This window comes from Oncorhynchus mykiss, chromosome 16, assembly GCF_013265735.2.
Source record: "Oncorhynchus mykiss isolate Arlee chromosome 16, USDA_OmykA_1.1, whole genome shotgun sequence".
Lineage (NCBI taxonomy): Eukaryota > Metazoa > Chordata > Actinopteri > Salmoniformes > Salmonidae > Oncorhynchus > Oncorhynchus mykiss.
In genome coordinates, this window is record NC_048580.1 from 41,974,630 (window position 1) to 41,997,812 (window position 23,183).

A 23,183-nucleotide genomic window follows, 5' to 3' on the forward strand; every position below is an offset into this window, starting at 1 on the left:
CCATCAGCTTGCCTCAGACTTTAGAGTGTTCTGTCCCAGCGTTTTGCCAATGACCAAAAGTTGCATCCCTGCGTTTTCCTTTCCCATCGTCTTAACCCTGAAGAGAGGAACTACGATGTGGGAAATCGAGAACTACTCGCGGCCAAGATGGTGTTGGAGGAGTGGAGGCACTGGTTAGAGGGGGCGGAACATCCATTCGTAGTGTACACTGATCACAAGAACCTGGAATATCTCCACACCGCCTCAACTCTAGGCAAGCTTGATGTGCCCTGCTTTTCACTCTGTTCAATTCACGATTTCCTACCACCCGGGGTCCAAGAATGTCTCATGCTTCTATAGACCAGCTGCTACACCGTCGGACCCCGAGACCATCCTCCCTACCTCTTGTCTCATATATCCCTGGACTTCGTCACTGGTCTCCCTCCATCAGATGGCAACACCACAATCCTTACAGTGGTGGATAGGTTTTCCAAAGTTTCCCATTTCATTCCCCTTCCCAAGTTACCCTCAGCCAAGGAGACGGCCCAGCTCATGGTGCAGCACATCTTCCGGATCCATGGACTTCCGGTGGACATTGTCTGCGATCGTGGTCCTCAGTTTCTGGAAGGCGATCTGCACCCTCATTGGGTCGTCGGCCAGCCTGCCCTCTGGTTTTCACCCCGTCTAACGGCCAGTCGGAGCGAGGACCTGGAGACGGCTCTTCGTTGCCTCGTCTCTGCCCACCCCACCCCCTGGAATCAGCAACTAGTGTGGGTGGAATACGCCCGCAACACCTTTCCCTGCTTGGCCACTGGTCTCTCGCCTTTCGAGTGTTCCCTGGGATATCAGCCCCCACTCTTCCCTGAGGAAGAGGTCAACATACCCTCAGCCCAGATGTTCGTCCGCCGTTGTCGCCGTACCTAGAAGAGAGCCCGGCCCACTCTTCTCAAGATCACCTCCAAGTATCGGTAACAGGCGGACTGCCACCGGACCCCTGCTACCCACTACCGTCTTGGGCTGCCCACTTGGGATCTACCCCTCCGGGTGGAGTCCCGTAAACTTCCCCCCCCGTTTTATTGGCCCTTTCCCCATCTCAAATATTCTTAGCCCCTCTGCTGTTTATCTTCTGTTGCCCCACACCCTTTGTATACATCCTACGTTTCATGTGTCTAGGATTAAACCTCTATCTCCTGTTTCTTGCCGTTCTGTCCCTGATTGACGCTGCCCTGTATTACTGACCCTCCAGCCTCTCACGCCAACAAAGATGATAGACCACATCTTCCTCTCTAACAATGCAGTTTCAACTCGCTATTTGTATTTAAGATTTGGTCCAACAGAATTGGTCATATGGACACAAACACATTGAGACATAATTTTACTGTAATAGAGGATATGTTCACTCTTCTAACAATACTCTTTTTATGTCTCAACTACTCAAATTGCACGCCGAGCAGACACTACTGAGAGTGTCAATGAACATTGATTCTGGAAAATGAATGCTCAGTTGGTCACACACAGCATTGGGGTACCACCTAATTCATTGTTATACTAGCTGTCTAGTCTGTGTTTGATAAATGTGCAACAAGCTTAAAACACAATTATATAAGGAACTGGCAATTAATTCTGAGAAATAAGGTAGCCCACTCTTATCACCAATCCCTTCGTTCTTCCTCAAACTAAGTTAAGAGCTGTACCATGGGCCTACACATCGTGTTATTATGGTTCATGGGAATGGGAATAGGTTTTTCAAAGGTTTTTCCCAATTTCCAGAATGATGGACCTGATAGGTCCTTGAAGCAAAGTTGTTCGGCATGAAGAAAGACGCCTACACACAAAGTGGGCTCCAGTTTCTGTGTATCAAATTATCTATATATATTTTTTTAAATGCTTGAGTTATTTGACCATGTCAAGGAAAAAATAAGAAAAAAAATTCAGACAATAACAATACCTTTGCTGTGAACCCCTAATGAATACTCATTGTAACTCAGCTGCAGCCTACCTTCTGCATGTCCTCTCTGTTGGCGGTGTGGCTGATGATGCTGTCAGTATTGTGGCTGCTGAACGGTCTGGAAGTCTTACAGTCAAAGGAGAGGCGTCTCTGAGCCACACTGATGCCACTGAAGTCCTTCCCATCCACCCTACAGTCACACCAGATAACGGAATCGGTTTATTAAAGGAAAGGCAACACAATACAACTGATATTTTCACCTAAGCACAAAATTCACTTTTCACAAAATCAGATCAAGCTTAACTGGCTTATACATAGAATCCAACAGTGCTTGCTTCTATCATTTCCTCACCTGTTCAGTAACTGCTGCATGAAATTGTCTGAGCGTGCTCCCCGGTACATAACAGCCAGCTGGCCCTGTGATTGGTCCATCACCACCTCACAGGAGTGACCCCTCCCAGAGCGGTCTATCCCAACCCCCTCGACCCCGTTCATGTAGGCTCTCTCCTCCTCCAGAGCTCTCCTCAGACCCTCTGCCTTCTCCATCAGCATAGAGATATTCAGGCTCTCCACCCCCACCCCATCTCCTTTAGACTTAGACCCCGCCATCTTGGAAGGGATGTTCAGCCTCCACTCTCCACCCTTCTTTTCGTCTTTGACTTTAGGGGGTATGTCTGGTTTGCGGCTCAGAGCTGGGAGTTTGCTCTTCTTCAGGCCGAACCAGCTTGCGATGCCATTGGAGCCTTTCTGTTTCACCTCGGTGACCTGTCCAAAGTGTTTATTTATCAAATTGATGACAGCAAACACTCTGAAATACTTGATAAAATATTTCGCTACACTCGCACTAACATCTGCTAACCATGTGTATGTGACAAATAAAATTTGATTTGATTTGATAATAACACCTTACGACTCAACACTACAACACAGTTAGAGAAAACAACAATCAATACCTGTCCTCTGTCTCGGTCCTGCTCTGCCAGTTTCAGCATGTTCTCCTCAATACCCTTCATCACCTTCTCTTCCATGGCTGACGTCGGGCCGGGGGTGGGGCCGGGAACAATGGGGACAAGGTGCCTCTCCTCCTCCTGCTGCGTGCCTGACGTTGGCCTTGGGGGAGGAAAGCTGTCTCCGTGCGCTGTGGTGTTTCTCTTCCTGTTTGCGTTGAGCTTGCTCCTGTCCTCGGACTTGGATGAGTAGCGTGGCGTCAGCGCCGGGGCATCCAGGGTGGGTTTCCCAGCTCCACCTCTACTGACAGCTGAGGGTGAGGGAGCCTGGCAGGGTTTAGACGGGGACTTAGGCAGGACTTTGTTGGGGCTGTTGCTGCTCTGAGGGATGCTGGGTGCAGGTTGTTTACCCTGGTAAGACAGGTTCAGAGAAGCTGGGCATTTCACGTTGTGTGGAACCACGGGAGAGTCCGTGTTTGGGGATGGGAGGCCCAGTTTACCTTTGGGGCTGTCTGTATTAGTCACACCCACTCTGGATGAGAGCGTCTCCAGCTCTGCCTTAGCGACTGAAGAGCCAGAGAGAAGAGACTTAGCTGCTGGATCATAGGACTGACAAGCACCAGGGAACATCAAAGCAACACTACCAAGAATACCTTTAGGCTTACCATCCAAAGAGTCTGTATATTTTGAGTGCCTCTGCTCCTCTAAATTATGATCCACAGGCCTCTCCGCTGTCTTACTCCTGTCATCGTTAAAAGTGACTATACTCTCATCACTATGAGGGTCTGGCTTGTCTACTGGCAGCAGCACATTGACTTGTAAATCCTCAGAGCTCCTCAGCTTGCCAAGTGCAGCCAACCTGTCTTTGAATGTGTGACTAGACTCGGCTGGCTGCCTCCCTGGCCCTGCTACCCGAGAAGGCCTCTTGGGAATGGATGAGGGATCATGTCTCTTGGCTGGGAGAGCTGGAGGCTGGGACTGGGAGAGATCAGAGTTCTGCATGGTGGTTTCTCTAGTGTCCTGGTCCTGCGATCCTCTGTCTTTCATGCTGGCGTAGTGAGCAGGGCTCCCCTGAAACTGCGCTGCTCTGAGGGCAGAGGGGTTGGGCAGACTGTGGTGGCCGTGCCAGACTGGGCTCTCTGTGTTCACATCCTGATCGGACGAGGATGAAGAAGATGAGGAAGATGAGGAGGAGGAGGAGTCCGAGGCAGGGGAGAAATGCTGCAGCTGGAGACTACGGACATTATCTTTCTGTAGTAGTGGATTCACTAGCTTCCTGTCACTATCTGTGTTGGTATGAGAGGAAAATGATGTGTTTACGTTCTCTGGGACCTTGGATTCTTCCAGCTGAGCCGAGGTGGAGAGTTCCAAAACATTCTCATAGTACGGGACCTTCTGAGGAGAGGCCCTGGGTGTCTGTGATGTGCCAGGGGCCAGTGGCTTGGGGACCACACAGCTTGCCTTGGGGACCGAGAGGCTGCTGTAGCAAAGTTCCTTGGCTGGAGGGGAGCAGGCATCCTCAGGCTGTGGCGGGGAGGTGGGGGCTGAGGCTGAGTGTGTGGTGGCTGGGTAGGACTCTGACCTGGCGGGTGGAGGAGGGTGCCTGGTCCTCTCTGTGGTGGTGGCTCTGCGTGAGGGGACGGGGGAGTGGTACACCTCATAGTTATTGGTACGGCAGGGGATCTTGGAGGTGCGGGTGAGCTGTGGACTCAGGCGGACAGGACTGGCCGCTGCCTGGGTCCTCTCTGCCATCGTGGGGATCTTTATAAACTTTAGGATCCTGGACGGGGAGTTGATCGCAGCAGCTTTGACGTCGATGAGGCAGGAGGAGGGGATGGGGCTGAAGGCCACATTGGCTCTCCCTGAGAGAGCTCCCTCCTCTGCTGGGCCACTGTCTTTCTCTGGAATAACTACATCACTCAAAACATTATCACTGTCATTGGAGGAGAGGAGAAACCCATTGGTTTCCAGCTCACAGTATGCAATCTGAGGGTTGTCCTTCACTCCAGGGACAGGCAGCTGGGAGGTAAACAAACTACCGCTGTCTTCAGATTTTCCTTTAAGACAGTCCTCTTCCTCTGTGCCCTGGACCTGCCCTGTCTTTATCGCTGCCTCTGGGCACCGATTGGCTGGACTAGTCTGATCTACACTTGTGACTGACAAGTAAGAGTTGGGACCCGCTGGTTGCTGGTGGTCATTCATTGTCTGGTGTTTCTCCACTGATGTGCTCTTGGTGTGGAACTCACTAAGAGCAGCTGTGGTGGGTGTGCCTTTGACGTGGTTCGGCGTTGGATTAGGCTTCGGAGTGCAAATATGGTTACATTTAACCGGACTGTCTGTGCTCCTCTTGCAGTGAGTAGGACATAACCGCCCTTCACCATCGACGCGCTGTTGGTGTTGCGTGCTGTCAGAGTCTGAGCAGGAGCAGCGGCAGCGTGCCTGGTGCTTCTGACACAGGTCTCCAGCAGCCAGCACAGCCTCCGTGGACATCAGAACCTGGCTGTAGTCACAGAAGGAAACGCTGCCTGCCGAGGGGTGGAACTTGAGGGGGTCGGTCTCCTCCATCTTGCGTAGGACCTCCAGGATGTGTGCTTTCTTCTTGAAGAATGGGGACAGGGCCTCCATGGATGCGGCTGGGCCTCGGGGGGGAGTTGCTGGGGCCTGTGGCAGTGTGCGGTGGAACCCATTTCCCTGTTGAGAGAAATATTGTCAGGTTGTTATTATAGGAGTGAACGTGTTCTCAATAACTAAATTGGTTAAAACAAAGGTTATAAACAAGATTCAAATCATTTCTTTCAATAGCACTTCCACCAGACTGCAGCCTTATACTGTGTATGAAATATCGACAGAACAAACCACTGTTGGCATAAGTGAAGGAAATCAGTTTAACAGAGAAAGTCCAGGTCTCTTGAATACAACAGTGAAATAGAACGGATATCCATTTCATATGAGAAACCATAGACCCAACAGTATACGTCATGACTGCTGCTGTAACCCAGACAGTGTTTATCCCCCTAGGAGTCTACAGCCATGTCCTCACCTTGGCTTGTGCTTGACTCTGTGACTGTGACTCCACCTGTTTGTCAGAGACATTGTGCAGCAGCTGTGTATTGTACACTGGGAGGGGTCCTGGCTGCACCTGTAACAGTAAATTCAATGCAATTAGGATATCATGTACACCACTTTAAGCAAAAAAATTGTTATAGGACTCTCTCTATTCAATAGGCTCCATCACTACACAGCAGATTATGACAGATTATGACGTTGCCCTGAGACATGGCTGTATACTCCTATGGCGCACACAAGTGTTCTTCAGGCTGTCCAGATTAGAAAACCTATTTTTGGTTCAAGGTAGAACCCTTTCGGGTTCCATGTAAACCCTCTGTAGAAAGGGTTCACATGGAACCCAAAAGGGTTGTACCTGGAACCAGAAAGGGTTCTTTAAAGGGTTCTCCTATGGGGTTAGCCTGGAGAAACCTTTAAGGTTCTAGAGAACACCTTTTTTTTCTCTAAGAGTGTTTAACATGGCTCTAGACTCAGTTGGTGTCACGGCCGTCGTTGGAAGTAGACCAAAGTGCGGCGTGGTGAGTGTACATTTCTCTTTTTATTTAAAATGTCTCCAACAAAACAAGAACCGAAAACCAACCGTGAAGCTTACAGGGCTCTGGTGCCACTAACAAAGATAACTACCCACACTGAAAGGAGGGAAAAATGGGCTACCTAAGTATGATTCCCAATCAGAGACAACGATAGACAGCTGTCCCTGATTGAGAACCATACCCGGCCAAAACATAGAAATAAAGAAACCTAGAAAACAAAAAATAGAATGCCCACCCCACATCACACCCTGACCTAACCAAATAGAGAAATAAAACGTCTCTCTAAGGTCAGGGCGTGACAGTTGGTGTAATGTTGCCGTGTCTCGGGGCAGATTGTTACTTTATACCTGGTCGTGAGGGCTTGAATGGTTGGGTAGTTTCTGTTGGAAGAGCTCACAGAGCACTCTGTTCTGTCTCTCCAGGTCAAACACATGCATCTTCAGCTTGATGCACTCCTCTCGCAGATCCTGCATATATGTATACACAAAAACTTATCATTAAAACCACAACCCATGTCTTACCGGTTGTGATTCAAAATGGGCTTTCAAAAAAAAATAATGGATTGTTGAGGATGACTTGTCAGTTTGCCTTTTGGTTGAGTAGAGCTTGGACCACATGGTTGGCCACCTCGTCCAGACATCTCTCATATGCCTCTCTTTGACTCTCATTTGCCAACACAAGAGCTGAATTCTCTGCCTGTTAAAAGAAGCCAATATATTATTCACAACTGTAAATGTTTAGTATGACAATAACTTTCATAAATTTGAAAATTGAAATGAAAGCAATGAATATGTGGTGAAACTATATTTAAAAAATGACATAATTTGAGATGCTTTATATTCAGTTCATTAAGATTGGGGTTGACGAGGGCCTCCCGGGTGGTGCAGTGGTTAAGGGCGCTGTACTGCAGCGCCAGCTGTGCCATCAGAGTCCCTGGGTTCGCGCCCAGGCTCTGTCGTAACCGGCCGCGACCGGGAGGTCCGTGGGGTGACGCACAATTGGCCTAGCGTCGCCCGGATTAGGGGAGGGCTTGGTCGGTGTGCGCTAACCAAGGTGGCCAGGTGCACGGTGTTTCCTCCGACACATGGCTTCCGGGTTGGATGCGCGCTGTGTTAAGAAGCAGTGCGGCTTGGTTGGGTTGTGTATCGGAGGACGCATGACTTTCAACCTTCAACTTTCACATACCATGAAAAAGGGGTAAAATTCAAAAGAAAAAAAAGGATTGGGGTTGACTCACCTCCAGCTCTCTGAGTCGGTCCATGAGTTCTCCGCTGTTCTCTTCTTCCTCCAGGTAGTCCTCAACGTCTGACTCCAGGTCTTCATCACACATCCTCGGTTCTGTATCATCAGACATCGTTCTCATCTGGAACACAAGGAGGTTCATAATGTTACAATCGTCTCACTTTTACACCCAAAACATCAATGTACTATGTAATCACCAACATAGAGTAAGTCATCCCCCTTGCGTTGAGACATGGCCCTAGGACCATGCCTCAGGACAACCTGGCTTGATGACTCCTTGCTGTCCCCAGTCCACCTGGCCATGCTGCTGCCCCAGTTTCAACCGTTCTGCCTGCGGCTATGGAACCCTGACCTGTTCACCGGACGTGCTACCTGTCCCAGACTGGCTGTTTTCAACTCTTTAGAGACAGCAGGAACAGTAGAGATACTCTGAATGATTGGCTATGAAAAGCCAACTGACATTTACTCCTGAGGTGCTGACCAGTTGCACCCTCGACAACCACCGTGATTACTATTATTTGACCCTGCTGGTCATCTATGAACATTTGAACATCTTGGCCATGTTCTGTTATAATCTCCACCCGGCACAGCCAGAAGAGGACTGGCCACCCCTCATAGCCTGGTTCCTCTCTAGGTTTCTTCCTAGGTTCTGGCCTTTCTAGGGAGTTTTTCCTAGCCACCGTAGAGATATCAAAGTATATCTGACCAAATTAGGAAAGACAAACATTGTAATTTTGAATTCCGTAAAGTGAGTGTGGAAGAGGTAAAAAAAAAAGATCATTGTCTATCAACAATGACAAGCCACCGGGGTGTGACAACATGGATGGAAAATTACTGAGGATAATAGCTGACGATATTTCCACTCCTATTTGCCATATTTTCAATTTAAGCCTACTAGAAAGTGTGCGCCCCCAGGCCTGGAGGGAAGCAAAAGTCATTCCACTATCCCCTTTACTGGCTCAAATAGCCAACCAATCAGCCTGTTACCAACCCTTCGTAAACTTTTTTTAAATGGAGTTTGACCAGATACAATGCTATTTTACAGTAAACAAATTGACAACCGTGGCATGGCACGAAGCCTCCAGCGATGATCCCCAGTCCGGAGCCTCCAGCGACGATACCCAGTCCGGAGCCTCAAGCGACGATACCCAGTCCGGAGCCTCCGGCGGCGGTCTCCAGTCCGGAGCCTCCGGTGAGGGTCCCCAGTCCGGGGCACGTGGCGAGGGTCCCCGCACCAGAGGCGGCACCAAAGTGGGGTGAGCTAGAGGTGGAGCGGGGTCTACGTCCCGTACCAGAGCCGCCACCACGGATAGATGCCCACCCGGACCCTCCCCTATAGGTTCAGGTTTTGCGGCCGAAGTCCGCACCTTTGGGGGGGGGTGGGGGGGGGGTGTGTACTGTCACGCCCTGACCTTAGATAGCCTTTTTATGTCTCTATGATGATAGGCTGAGAGAAATGTACGATAAAAAGATTGTGGGGGCTGTTTTGTTAGACTTCAGTGCTGTTTTTGACATTATCGATCATAGTCTGCTGATGGAAAAACTTATGTGTTATAGCTTTACACCCCCTGCTATACTGTGGATAAAGACTTACCTGTCTAACAGAACACAGAGGGTATTCTTTAATTGAAGCCTCTCCAACATAATCCAGGTAGAATCAGGAATTCCCCAGGGCAATCTTTACTAATGACTTGCCACTGGCTTTGAGTAAAGCAAGTGTGTCTATGTATGTGGATGACTCAACACTATACACGTCAGCTACCACAGCGGCTGAAATGACTGCAACACTTAACAAAGAGCTGCAGTTAGTTTCAGAGTGGGTGGCAAGGAATAAATGAATCCTAAATATTTCTAAAACTAAAAGCATTGTATTTAACTAAATCTTGTAATAAATCATGTGGAAATTGAGCAAGTTGAGGCGACTTAACTGCTTGGAGTTGCCATGGATTGTAAACTGTCATGGTCAAAACATATTGATACAACAGAAGCTAAGATGGGGAGCAGTCTGTCCATAATAAAGCGCTGCTCTGCCTTCTTAACAAGCATTTCGCTACACTCGCATTAACATCTGCTAACCATGTGTATGTGACAAATAAAATTTGATTTGATTTGATTTGATTTAACAGCACTGTCAACAAGGCAGGTCCTACAGGCCCTAGTTTTGTCGCACCTGGACTACTGTTCAGTCGTGTGTTCAGGTGCCACAAAAAGGAACTTAAGAAAATTGTAATAGGCTCAGAACAGGGCAGGACAGCTGGTCCTTGGATGTACACAGAGAGCTAACATTAATGATATGCATGTCAATCTCTTCTGGCTCAAAGTGGTGGAGAGATTGACTTCACCACTACTTGTATTTATGAGAGGTATTGACATGTTGAATGCACCGAGCTGTCTGTTTGAACTACTGGCGCACAGCTTGGACACCCATGCCTACCTCACAGTCCCCGAGTCCAGAACAGACTATGGGAGGCGCACAGTACTACATAGAGCCATGACTACATGGAACTCTATTCCACATCAAGTAACTGATATACAAGCAGTCAAATTTGATTTAACAAATAAAAATGATGGAACAGCGGGGACGGTGAAGCAACGCAAACACAGACACATGCATACAGACACACACACACACACACACGCACGATAACATACGCACTATACACACACGTACACGTGGATTTTCTTTTGTAGATATGTGGTAGTGGTGGAGTAGGGGCCTGAAGGCACACAGTGTGTTGTGAAATCTGGGAATGTATTGTAAAAAATTTTTTTTAAATGGTATAACTGCCTTAATTGTACTGGACCCCAGGAAGAGTAGAGTGTCCATAATAAATACAAATACAAATCTCAAGACGTTCTCTGGTGAGAACGGAACCGTAACAATCCCTCTAGTGTCAGGTTCTTGGCGATGGAGAGATGTAACGCTACTCTGCCATGTTAAGACTGGGTGTGTTTGGTCGGATGAATGCATAACTGATGTATCAGCCTGTTGGTTGGCTTTAGCTAGATTACTGAGTAATCTATAGTAACGTAGAGCATACTGAAGCGTTTTTTGTTGTTGGACAAAGCCCATAGGAGCAGAACATAATGGTGGGAGTGCTGGTGGTAGGGTTCTGTGACAGCTGTGAGTGGAGGGGAAGGTCTGGAGATATATCCCTGGGTTTCTCAGGAGCATTAAACAGTGTCGGGGATAAGACTGATCTAACACCAGTACTGAAATCCTGCCAAGTCATCCCCTTCACCCCGGAGCTAAACAGACAGGTCATGTACAGTACAGTAAACCCCCTGTTCTCAAACACAAACCGACCGTGGGGATGAGCGCATTGTAAGTCTAAGAGGCGAGTGCTGCGAAGTGCAAAGCGCGCATACGTTTACGGGAAACCTCGACAACCCCAGAGGACGCATTTGAACAGGTCTAATATTACTGGCCCATCCTCGCCCTCGCTGCCAGTCTGAGAACTCAGCAGCACCATCTAAACTGACGTATTGAGCTGTATTCAACTGAGCAAAGGCCAATTGGGCCTGTAATGGAGGGCTGATCAACGTGTCTCCTATAGAGGCATAAGGAAGACGATATTAGCTGCGTGTTTAACCTGCCAGAGCGTTAAGGAGGAGTTATAAATATCAGCTATTCTTCACTTAATGCACATTACAGCTCCAGGCAAGCTACAGTACAACATACACCTGGTTTGTTTATTCATAACAAATGAACAGAACAAAACAACAAAACTCCTCTTCCGCATAACTGCATCTGCGTGTTCTCGGGAACGTTCACAACGTCCAACTGGGCAAAAAACTTGTTGGATCAACATTGTTTCAGCGTCATTTAAATCCTGTTTAGGGATGTGATGACATTGAATCAACATGGAAAACTGTTTGGATTTTTCAACAAAAAAAAGTCGTCAACATCAGGGCATTTGTCTAAATCCAATGACATGTTGGTAATTCTGTTTTTGAGCTCGCTGTGTGGACAACTCAACCAAACGTAAAGTAAAACGCTGGGTTGAAATGACGTCCGTGCCCAGTGGGATGGAACTCCATGTGAACTCCACGTTGAAATGACGTCCGTGCCCAGTGGGATGGAACTCCATGTGAACTCCACGTTGAAATGACGTCCGTGCCCAGTGGGATGGAACTCCATGTGAACTCCACGTTGAAATGACGTCCGTGCCCAGTGGGATGGAACTCCATGTGAACTCCTCGTTGAAATGACGTCCGTGCCCAGTGGGATGGAACTCCATGTGAACTCCTCGTTGAAATGACGTCCGTGCCCAGTGGGATGGAACTCCATGTGAACTCCTCGTTGAAATGACGTCCGTGCCCAGTGGGATGGAACTCCATGTGAACTCCTCGTTGAAATGACGTCCGTGCCCAGTGGGATGGAACTCCATGTGAACTCCTCGTTGAAATGACGTCCGTGCCCAGTGGGATGGAACTCCATGTGAACTCCTCGTTGAAATGACGTCCGTGCCCAGTGGGATGGAACTCCATGTGAACTCCACGTTGAAATGACGTCCGTGCCCAGTGGGATGGAACTCCATGTGAACTCCACGTTGAAATGACGTCCGTGCCCAGTGGGATGGAACTCCATGTGAACTCCACGTTGAAATGACGTCCGTGCCCAGTGGGATGGAACTCCATGTGAACTCCACGTTGAAATGACGTCCGTGCCCAGTGGGATGGAACTCCATGTGAACTCCACGTTGAAATGACGTCCGTGCCCAGTGGGATGGAACTCCATGTGAACTCCACGTTGAAATGACGTCCGTGCCCAGTGGGATGGAACTCCATGTGAACTCCACGTTAACCAAAACATAAAAGTGAGACTAAATATAACATGGTAGATGCTGCTGTTGCTAGGTACTGTACTCTGTGGGGCAGAACCTTGAATCGCGACCAAAACAAAGAGATAAAGGAGAATGCCTCTTTTCTGAATTTAATCCAGACAATTCCAAAGTGACACAATTTATTGATTGCAGCTTGATCAAATCTGATTCACCCACCCTCATGCTCTCTCCCCCATCCTTAACCTCATCCTCTTTCCCCACCATCAGACCAATTCAACTGATATTGACTATACAACAGATCCTACATCCGATCACGGCAGATACAATGAAATTCTAGGCAGGGGTCACAGAGAACTGTAGGGGTCAACTGTAGTGTGGTGAAGGACAGCATTGTCGTTGTGGGGGTGGTGCTTCGGCCACTGACTAGCTTCAGCGTGCCCAAACAGATAACCATTCACAGGGAGAGGAGATCAGTGTGTCTGCCCAGAGACTGCTGTGCCAGGCAGGGAGCAAGGGGTGGGGAGGGAGAGAGCGTGGGAGGGGGGAAGGGAGAGAGTGAGAGAGCGGGAGAAGAGAGAGGGCTCGTGAAGAGAGAGAGAGCGAGGGAGAGAAAAGAGAGAGAGCGAAGCCCTGCTACAGAAATGTGCTGATATGAGACTGAGACCCATGGAGAAGCACTGCATGCAAAAAGGAGTTTGTGTACAAGGAGGGCGGCCATATTGCTTGCTACCTTATTTTCCCATTCTAGAATTATAAACAGGGGAGACTCCCAAACAATTTATGATATACCCGGATAAAAACAAGACGTGCTTTATTACAATCTGCAGTCCGTGATAAGAAGTATGAAATATATACGGTACATACTTCCATCATCTCCTTCTTCTCTTCTGCATTGTGTGATAAAGAGAACACTGACTGTAATTCAAATGTTTACTATCTACTGTAGATAAGGACTGTCTGTCCGTGAGATACATAGAACAGAGGCTTCACCCTCATCCCTTGAGTGCCTGATCATTACTAATATCCCAGATATTTCCTCTGTTGACTGACACACAGGAGGATCTAAAAAGAGGAACCTCTAAAAAAGCAAATACGATTTTTCACCACCACCAATGACATATCTAACCACAGTGACAGAGAAGCTGCCCCTGTTTCCTGTTCAAATGCCACAAAAGGACACTGACACTGGGACATGCACTAAAAAGGACATGAAGAGAAAACAGAGAGTGAAGTACAGAGATAACAAAGGACGTGAAGAGAAAACAGAGAGTGGAGTACAGAGATAACAAAGGACGTGAAGAGAAAACAGAGAGTGAAGTAAAGAGATAACAAAGGATATGAAGAGAAAACAGAGAGTGAAGTACAGAGATAACAAAGGACATGAAGAGAAAACAGAGAGTGAAGTACAGAGATAACAAAGGATATTAAGAGAAAACAGAGAGTGAAGTACAGAGATAACAAAGGACATGAAGAGAAAACAGAGAGTGAAGTACAGAGATAACAAAGGGGAACCCTGAACACCATGAAGTACGCGTTGCTTTTTGAGCAGCACTGCTCTTTTTAACGATGCTTCCACCTCCACTGCTCTTTTTCAATGATGCGTCCACCCCCACTGCTCTTTTTCAATGATGCTTCCACCCCCACTGCTCTTTTTCAATTATGCTTCCACCTCCACTGCTCTTTTTCAATGATGCTTCTACCTCCACAGCTCTTTTTCAATGATGCTTCCACCCCCACTGATTTTTTTCAATGATGCTTCCACCCCCACTGCTCTTTTTAAATTATGCTTCCACCTCCACTGCTCATTTTCAATGATGCTTCCACCCCCACTGCTCTTTTTAATGATGCTTCCACCTCCACTGCTCTTTTTCAATGATGCTTCCACCTCCACTGCTCTTTTTCAATGATGCTTCCACCTCCACTGCTCTTTTTCTACTCTTTTTCGAAGATGCTTCCACCCCCACTGCTATTTTTCAATGATGATTCCACCCCCACTGCTCTTTTTCAATGATGCTTCCACCCCCACTGCTATTTTTCAATGATGCTTCCACCTCCACTGCTCTTTTTCAATGATGCTTCCACCCCACTGCTCTTTTTCAATGATGCTTCCACCTCCACTGCTCTTTTTCAATGATGCTTCCACCTCCACTGTTCTTTTTCAATGATGCTTCCACCCCCACTGCTCTTTTTCAATGATGCTTCCACCTCCACTGCTCTTTTTCAATGATGCTTCCACCCCCACTGCTATTTTTCAATGATGCTTCCACCTCCACTGCTCTTTTTCAATGATGCTTCCACCCCCACTGCTATTTTTCAATGATGCTTCCACCCCCACTGCTCTTTTTCAATTATGCTTCCACCTCCACTGCTCTTTTTCAATGATGCTTCCACCCCCACTGCTCTTTTTCAATTATGCTTCCACCTCCACTGCTCTATTTCAATGATGCTTCCACCTCCACTGCTCTTTTTCTACTCTTTTTCAATGATGCTTCCACCCCCACTGCTGTTTTTCAATTATGCTTCCACCTCCACTGCTCTTTTTCAATGATGCTTCCACCCCCACTGCTCTTTTTCAATTATGCTTCCACCTCCACTGCTCTTTTTCAATGATGCTTCCACCTCCACTGCTCTTTTTCTACTCTTTTTCAATGATGGTTCCACCCCCACTGCTATTTTTCTACTCTTTTTCAATGATGCTTCCACCCCATTGCTATTTTTCAATGATGCTTCCACCCCCACTGCTCTTTTTCAATGATGCTTCCACCTCCACTGCTCTTTTTCAAGGATGCTTCCACCCCCACTGTTCTTTTTCAATGATGCTTCCACCCCACTGCTGTTTTTCAATTATGCTTCCACCTCCACTGCTCTTTTTCAATGATGCTTCCACCCCCACTGCTCTTTTTCAATTATGCTTCCACCTCCACTGCTCTTTTTCAATGATGCTTCCACCTCCACTGCTCTTTTTCTACTCTTTTTCAATGATGCTTCCACCTCCACTGCTCTTTTTCAAGGATGCTTCCACCCCCACTGCTATTTTTCAATGATGCTTCCACCCCCACTGTTCTTTTTCAATGATGCTTCCACCCCACTGCTGTTTTTCAATTATGCTTCCACCCCCACTGTTCTTTTTCAATGATGCATCCACCATACTGCTGTTTGTCAATTATGCTTCCACCTCCACTGCTCTTTTTCAATGATGCTTCCACCCCCACTGTTCTTTTTCAATGATGCTTCCACCCCACTGCTCTTTTTCAATGATGCTTCCACCCCCACTGCTATTTTTCAATGATGCTTCCACCTCCACTGCTCTTTTTCAATGATGCTTCCACCCCCACTGCTATTTTTCAATGATGCTTCCACCCCCACTGCTCTTTTTCAATTATGCTTCCACCTCCACTGCTCTTTTTCAATGATGCTTCCACCCCCACTGCTCTTTTTCAATTATGCTTCCACCTCCACTGCTCTATTTCAATGATGCTTCCACCTCCACTGCTCTTTTTCTACTCTTTTTCAATGATGCTTCCACCCCCACTGCTGTTTTTCAATTATGCTTCCACCTCCACTGCTCTTTTTCAATGATGCTTCCACCCCCACTGCTCTTTTTCAATTATGCTTCCACCTCCACTGCTCTTTTTCAATGATGCTTCCACCTCCACTGCTCTTTTTCTACTCTTTTTCAATGATGGTTCCACCCCCACTGCTATTTTTCTACTCTTTTTCAATGATGCTTCCACCCCATTGCTATTTTTCAATGATGCTTCCACCCCCACTGCTCTTTTTCAATGATGCTTCCACCTCCACTGCTCTTTTTCAAGGATGCTTCCACCCCCACTGTTCTTTTTCAATGATGCTTCCACCCCACTGCTGTTTTTCAATTATGCTTCCACCTCCACTGCTCTTTTTCAATGATGCTTCCACCCCCACTGCTCTTTTTCAATTATGCTTCCACCTCCACTGCTCTTTTTCAATGATGCTTCCACCTCCACTGCTCTTTTTCTACTCTTTTTCAATGATGCTTCCACCTCCACTGCTCTTTTTCAAGGATGCTTCCACCCCCACTGCTATTTTTCAATGATGCTTCCACCCCCACTGTTCTTTTTCAATGATGCTTCCACCCCACTGCTGTTTTTCAATTATGCTTCCACCCCCACTGTTCTTTTTCAATGATGCATCCACCATACTGCTGTTTGTCAATTATGCTTCCACCTCCACTGCTCTTTTTCAATGATGCTTCCACCCCCACTGTTCTTTTTCAATGATGCTTCCACCCCACTGCTGTTTTTCAATTATGCTTCCACCCCCACTGTTCGTTTTCAATGATGCTTCCACCCCACTGCTGTTTTTCAATTATGATTCCACCTCCACTGCTCTTTTTCAATGATGCTTCCACCTCCACTGCTCTTTTTCAATGATGCTTCCACCTCCACTGCTCTTTTTCTACTCTTTTTCAATGATGCTTCCACCCCCACTGCTATTTTTCAATGATGCTTCCACCCCCACTGCTCTTTTTCAATGATGCTTCCACCTCCACTGCTCTTTTTCAAGGATGCTTCCACCCCCACTGCTATTTTTCAATGATGCTTCCACCCCCACTGTTCTTTTTCAATGATGCTTCCACCCCACTGCTGTTTTTCAATTATGCTTCCACCTCCACTGCTCTTTTTCAATGATGCTTCCACCCCCACTGCTCTTTTTCAATTATGCTTCCACCTCCACTGCTCTTTTTCAATGATGCTTCCACCTCCACTGCTCTTTTTCTACTCTTTTTCAATGATGCTTCCACCCCCACTGCTATCTTTCAATGATGCTTCCACCCCCACTGCTCTTTTTCAATGATGCTTCCACCTCCACTGCTCTTTTTCAAGGATGCTTCCACCCCCACTGCTATTTTTCAATGATGCTTCCACCCCCACTGTTCTTTTTCAATGATGCTTCCACCCCACTGCTGTTTTTCAATTATGCTTCCACCTCCACTGCCTTTTTCAATGATGCTTCCACCCCCACTGCTCTTTTTCAATGATGCTTCCACCTCCACTGTTCTTTTTCAATGATGCTTCCACCCCCACTGCTCTTTTTCAATGATGCTTCCACCTCCACTGCTCTTTTTCAATGATGCTTCCACCCCCACTGCTATTTTTCAATGATGCTTCCACCCCCACTGCTCTTTTTCAATTATGCTTCCACCTCCACTGCTCTTTTTCAATGATGCTTCCACCCCCACTGCTCTTTTTCAATTATGCTTCCACCTCCACTGCTCTTTTTCAATGATGCTTCCACCTCCACTGCTCTTTTTCTACTCTTTTTCAATGATGCTTCCACCCCCACTGCTCTTTTTCAATGATGCTTCCACCCCCACTGCTCTTTTTCAATGATGCGTCCACCCCCACTGCTCTTTTTCAATGATGCTTCCACCCCAACTGCTCTTTTTCAATGATGCTTCCACCCCCACTGCTCTTTTTCAATGGTGCTTCCACCCCCACTGCTCTTTTTCAATGATGCCTCCACCCCCACAGCTTTTTTTCAATGATGCTTCCACCCCCACTGCTCTTTTTCAATGATGCTTCCACCCCCACTGCTCTTTTTCAATGATGCGTCCACCCCCACTGCTCTTTTTCAATGATGCTTCCACCTCCACTGCTATTTTTCAATGATGCTTCCACTCCCACTGCTCTTTTTCAATTATGCTTCCACCTCCACTGCTCTTTTTCAATGATGCTTCCACCTCCACTGCTCTTTTTCTACTCTTTTTCAATGATGCTTCCACCCCCACTGCTATTTTTCAATGATGCTTCCACCTCCACTGCTCTTTTTCAATGATGCTTCCACCCCCACTGCTCTTTTTCAATGATGCTTCCACCTCCACTGCTCTTTTTCAAGGATGCTTCCACCCCCACTGCTATTTTTCAATGATGCTTCCACCCCCACTGTTCTTTTTCAATGATGCTTCCACCCCACTGCTGTTTTTCAATTATGCTTCCACCTCCACTGCTCTTTTTCAATGATGCTTCCACCCCCACTGCTCTTTTTCAATGATGCTTCCACCTCCACTGTTCTTTTTCAATGATGCTTCCACCCCCACTGCTCTTTTTCAATGATGCTTCCACCTCCACTGCTCTTTTTCAATGATGCTTCCACCCCCACTGCTATTTTTCAATGATGCTTCCACCCCCACTGCTCTTTTTCAATTATGCTTCCACCTCCACTGCTCTTTTTCAATGATGCTTCCACCTCCACTGCTCTTTTTCTACTCTTTTTCAATGATGCTTCCACCCCCACTGCTCGTTTTCAATGATGCTTCCACCCCCACTGCTCTTTTTCAATGATGCGTCCACCCCCACTGCTCTTTTTCAATGGTGCTTCCACCCCCACTGCTCTTTTTCAATGGTGCTTCCACCCCCACTGCTCTTTTTCAATGATGCTTCCACCCCCACTGCTCTTTTTCAATGATGCCTCCACCCCCACAGCTTTTTTTCAATGATGCTTCCACCCCCACTGCTCTTTTTCAATGATGCGTCCACCCCCACTGCTCTTTTTCAATGATGCTTCCACCTCCACTGCTATTTTTCAATGATGCTTCCACCCCCACTGCTCTTTTTCAATTATGCTTCCACCTCCACTGCTCTTTTTCAAGGATGCTTCCACCCCCACTGCTCTTTTTCAATTATGCTTCCACCTCCACTGCTCTTTTTCAATGATGCTTCCACCTCCACTGCTCTTTTTCTACTCTTTTTCAATGATGCTTCCACCCCCACTGCTATTTTTCAATGATGCTTCCACCCCCACTGCTCTTTTTCAATGATGCTTCCACCTCCACTGCTCTTTTTCAATGATGCTTCCACCTCCACTGCTCTTTTTCAATGATGCTTCCACCCCCACTGCTCTTTTTCAATGATGCGTCCACCCCCACTGCTCTTTTTCAATTATGCTTCCACCCCCACTGCTCTTTTTCAATGATGCTTCCACCCCCACTGCTCTTTTTCAATGGTGCTTCAACCCCCACTGCTCTTTTTCAATGATGCCTCCACCCCCACAGCTTTTTTTCAATGATGCTTCCACCCCCACTGCTCTTTTTCAATGATGCTTCCACCCCCACTGCTCTTTTTCAATGATGCGTCCACCCCCACTGCTCTTTTTCAATTATGCTTCCACCTCCACTGCTCTTTTTCAATGATGCTTCCACCTCCACTGCTCTTTTTCTACTCTTTTTCAATGATGCTTCCACCCCCACTGCTATTTTTCAATGATGCTTCCACCTCCACTGCTCTTTTTCAATGATGCTTCCACCCCCACTGCTCTTTTTCAATGATGCTTCCACCTCCACTGCTCTTTTTCAAGGATGCTTCCACCCCCACTGCTATTTTTCAATGATGCTTCCACCCCCACTGTTCTTTTTCAATGATGCTTCCACCCCACTGCTGTTTTTCAATTATGCTTCCACCTCCACTGCTCTTTTTCAATGATGCTTCCACCCCCACTGCTCTTTTTCAATGATGCTTCCACCTCCACTGTTCTTTTTCAATGATGCTTCCACCCCCACTGCTCTTTTTCAATGATGCTTCCACCTCCACTGCTCTTTTTCAATGATGCTTCCACCCCCACTGCTATTTTTCAATGATGCTTCCACCCCCACTGCTCTTTTTCAATTATGCTTCCACCTCCACTGCTCTTTTTCAATGATGCTTCCACCTCCACTGCTCTTTTTCTACTCTTTTTCAATGATGCTTCCACCCCCACTGCTCGTTTTCAATGATGCTTCCACCCCCACTGCTCTTTTTCAATGATGCGTCCACCCCCACTGCTCTTTTTCAATGGTGCTTCCACCCCCACTGCTCTTTTTCAATGGTGCTTCCACCCCCACTGCTCTTTTTCAATGATGCTTCCACCCCCACTGCTCTTTTTCAATGATGCCTCCACCCCCACAGCTTTTTTTCAATGATGCTTCCACCCCCACTGCTCTTTTTCAATGATGCGTCCACCCCCACTGCTCTTTTTCAATGATGCTTCCACCTCCACTGCTATTTTTCAATGATGCTTCCACCCCCACTGCTCTTTTTCAATTATGCTTCCACCTCCACTGCTCTTTTTCAAGGATGCTTCCACCCCCACTGCTCTTTTTCAATTATGCTTCCACCTCCACTGCTCTTTTTCAATGATGCTTCCACCTCCACTGCTCTTTTTCTACTCTTTTTCAATGATGCTTCCACCCCCACTGCTATTTTTCAATGATGCTTCCACCCCCACTGCTCTTTTTCAATGATGCTTCCACCTCCACTGCTCTTTTTCAATGATGCTTCCACCTCCACTGCTCTTTTTCAATGATGCTTCCACCCCCACTGCTCTTTTTCAATGATGCGTCCACCCCCACTGCTCTTTTTCAATTATGCTTCCACCCCCACTGCTCTTTTTCAATGATGCTTCCACCCCCACTGCTCTTTTTCAATGGTGCTTCCACCCCCACTGCTCTTTTTCAATGATGCCTCCACCCCCACAGCTTTTTTTCAATGATGCTTCCACCCCCACTGCTCTTTTTCAATGATGCTTCCACCCCCACTGCTCTTTTTCAATGATGCGTCCACCCCCACTGCTCTTTTTCAATGATGCTTCCACCTCCACTGCTCTTTTTCAATGATGCTTCCACCCCCACTGCTCTTTTTCAATGATGTTTCCACCTCCACTGCTCTTTTTCAATGATGCTTCCACCCCCACTGCTCTTTTTCAATGATGCTTCCACCCCCACTGCTCTATCGTCAAATAGATCCACAAAATGCAGACTAAACCAGGTGAAACGACGCACAATTTTCAGTTTAAAGGGAACAGCAAGAGAACAAAACAAGATACATCATATGTCATCACTGAGCTGGAATGCATAACACTTTTCCCCCCTATAAAATGAATGTAAAATGGATATCTGCTATAAAAAAAGTAATCATGAGGACATTTTAGGAGCTTTTATAAGGAGAAGAAAATGTGTAACACTATAGGCCTGCAAAACAAATGTGTCACGCGCCAGAAATAAATAGCCAAGCATGCTGTCTCCTGAAGGTATAATACCCAGAACATATTGCTAGGAAGGTCCATATTCATAGTTGGAAACATACAGAAAGCCAAAGAACATACAACAGTAGAGTAGAATAGAGTCTTCCAGAACAGACACTCACCTGTGATGCCAGCTCTCCTTAGAGCAGAGTACTCAGTTTACTCCTGTGCGTGTAAGCCACTTCTCTACTCTCCCCACGTCAGAGCCAAGGAGCTGGGGAAAAAAACGAAATGACACATCTTGTTATTATCATCCTCTCAACTCTTCCTCTCCCCCCTCCCTTTTCCAGTCAGAGCATTTTTCAGTCAGGGGATTTAGTGCGGTTTGCAGACATCAAGCGTTATTTTTATACAAATCAAATCAAATTTTATTGGTCACATACACATGGTTAGCAGATGTTAATTCGAGTGTAGCGAAATGCTTGTGCTTTTAGTTCCGACCGTGCAGTAGTATCTAACAAGTAATCTAACAATTTCACAACAACTACCTTATACATACAAGTGTAAAGGAATGAATAAGAATATGTACAATAAATATATTGATGTGCGATGGCCATGCGGCATAGGCAAGATGCAGTAGATGGTATAGAGTACAGTATATACATATGAGATGAGTAATGTAGGGTATGTAAACATTATATAAAGTGGCATTGTTTAAAGTGACTAGTGATACATTTATTACATCCAATTTTTTATTATTAAAGTGGCTTGAGATTTGAGATTTGAGTCAGTATCAAGCAGCCTTGAGACAGAAGCTGTTTTTTAGTCTCTTGGTCCCAGCTTTGATGCACCTGTACTGACCTCGCCTTCTGGATGATAGCGTGGTGAACAGGCAGTGGCTCAGGTGGTTGTTGTCCTTGATGATCTTTTTGGCCTTCCTGTGATATCAGGTGCTGTAGGTGTCCTGGAGGGCAGGTAGTTTGCCCCCGTTGATGCGTTGTGCAGACCTCACTAGCCTCTGGTGAGCCTTATGGTTGTGGGCGTAGCAGTTGCCATACCAGGCGGTGATACAGCCCGACAGGATGCTCTCGGTTGTGCACCTGTAAAAGTTTGTGAGTGTTTTCAGTGACAAGCCAAATTTCTTCAGCCTCCTGAGGTTGAAGAGGCAGTGTTGCACCTTCTTCTCCACGCTGTCTGTGTGGGTGGACCATTTCAGTTTGTCTGTGATGTGTACGCCGAGGAACTTAAAACTTTCCACCTTCTCCACTACTGTCAAGTCGATGTGGATGGGGGGTGCTCCCTCTGCTGTTTCCTGAAGTCCACGATAATCTCCTTTGTTTGTTGACGTTGAGTGTGAGGTTATTTTCCAGACACCACACTCCGAGGGCCCTCACCTCCTCCCTGTAGGCCATCTCGTCATTGTTGGTAATCAAGCCTACCACTGTAGTGTCGTCTGCAAACTTGATGATTGAGTTGGAGGCGTGCATGGCCACGCAGTCATGGGTGAACAGGGAGTACAGGAGAGTGCTAAGAACGCACCATTGTGGGGCCCCAGTGTTGAAGATCAGCGGGGTGGAGATGTTGTTTCCTACCCTCACCACCTGGGGGGGGGGGGGCGTCAGAAAGTCCAGGACCCAGTTGCACAGGGCGGGGTCGAGACCCAGGGTCCTGAGCTTAATGACGAGTTTGGAGGGTACTATGGTGT

General features: G+C 47.1%; 1 protein-coding gene across 2 annotated transcripts in view; it reads right to left on the bottom strand.

Moving 5' to 3' along the window:
* LOC110492019 (nck-associated protein 5-like) overlaps positions 1-23,183 on the bottom strand; it is a 52,062-nt gene that overhangs the window by 12,691 nt on the left and 16,188 nt on the right. For both annotated transcript variants that reach the window (XM_021565973.2, XM_021565972.2), the window contains exons 2-9: positions 21,661-21,752; positions 7,711-7,836; positions 7,062-7,169; positions 6,821-6,940; positions 5,915-6,013; positions 2,881-5,565; positions 2,280-2,692; positions 1,979-2,117 (exon numbers count right to left, since the gene is read on the bottom strand). In XM_021565973.2, the coding sequence (XP_021421648.2) occupies positions 1,979-2,117; positions 2,280-2,692; positions 2,881-5,565; positions 5,915-6,013; positions 6,821-6,940; positions 7,062-7,169; positions 7,711-7,836 (3,690 nt within the window). In that variant the 5' untranslated portion in view covers positions 21,661-21,752. The remainder of the gene's footprint in view (positions 1-1,978; positions 2,118-2,279; positions 2,693-2,880; positions 5,566-5,914; positions 6,014-6,820; positions 6,941-7,061; positions 7,170-7,710; positions 7,837-21,660; positions 21,753-23,183) is intronic.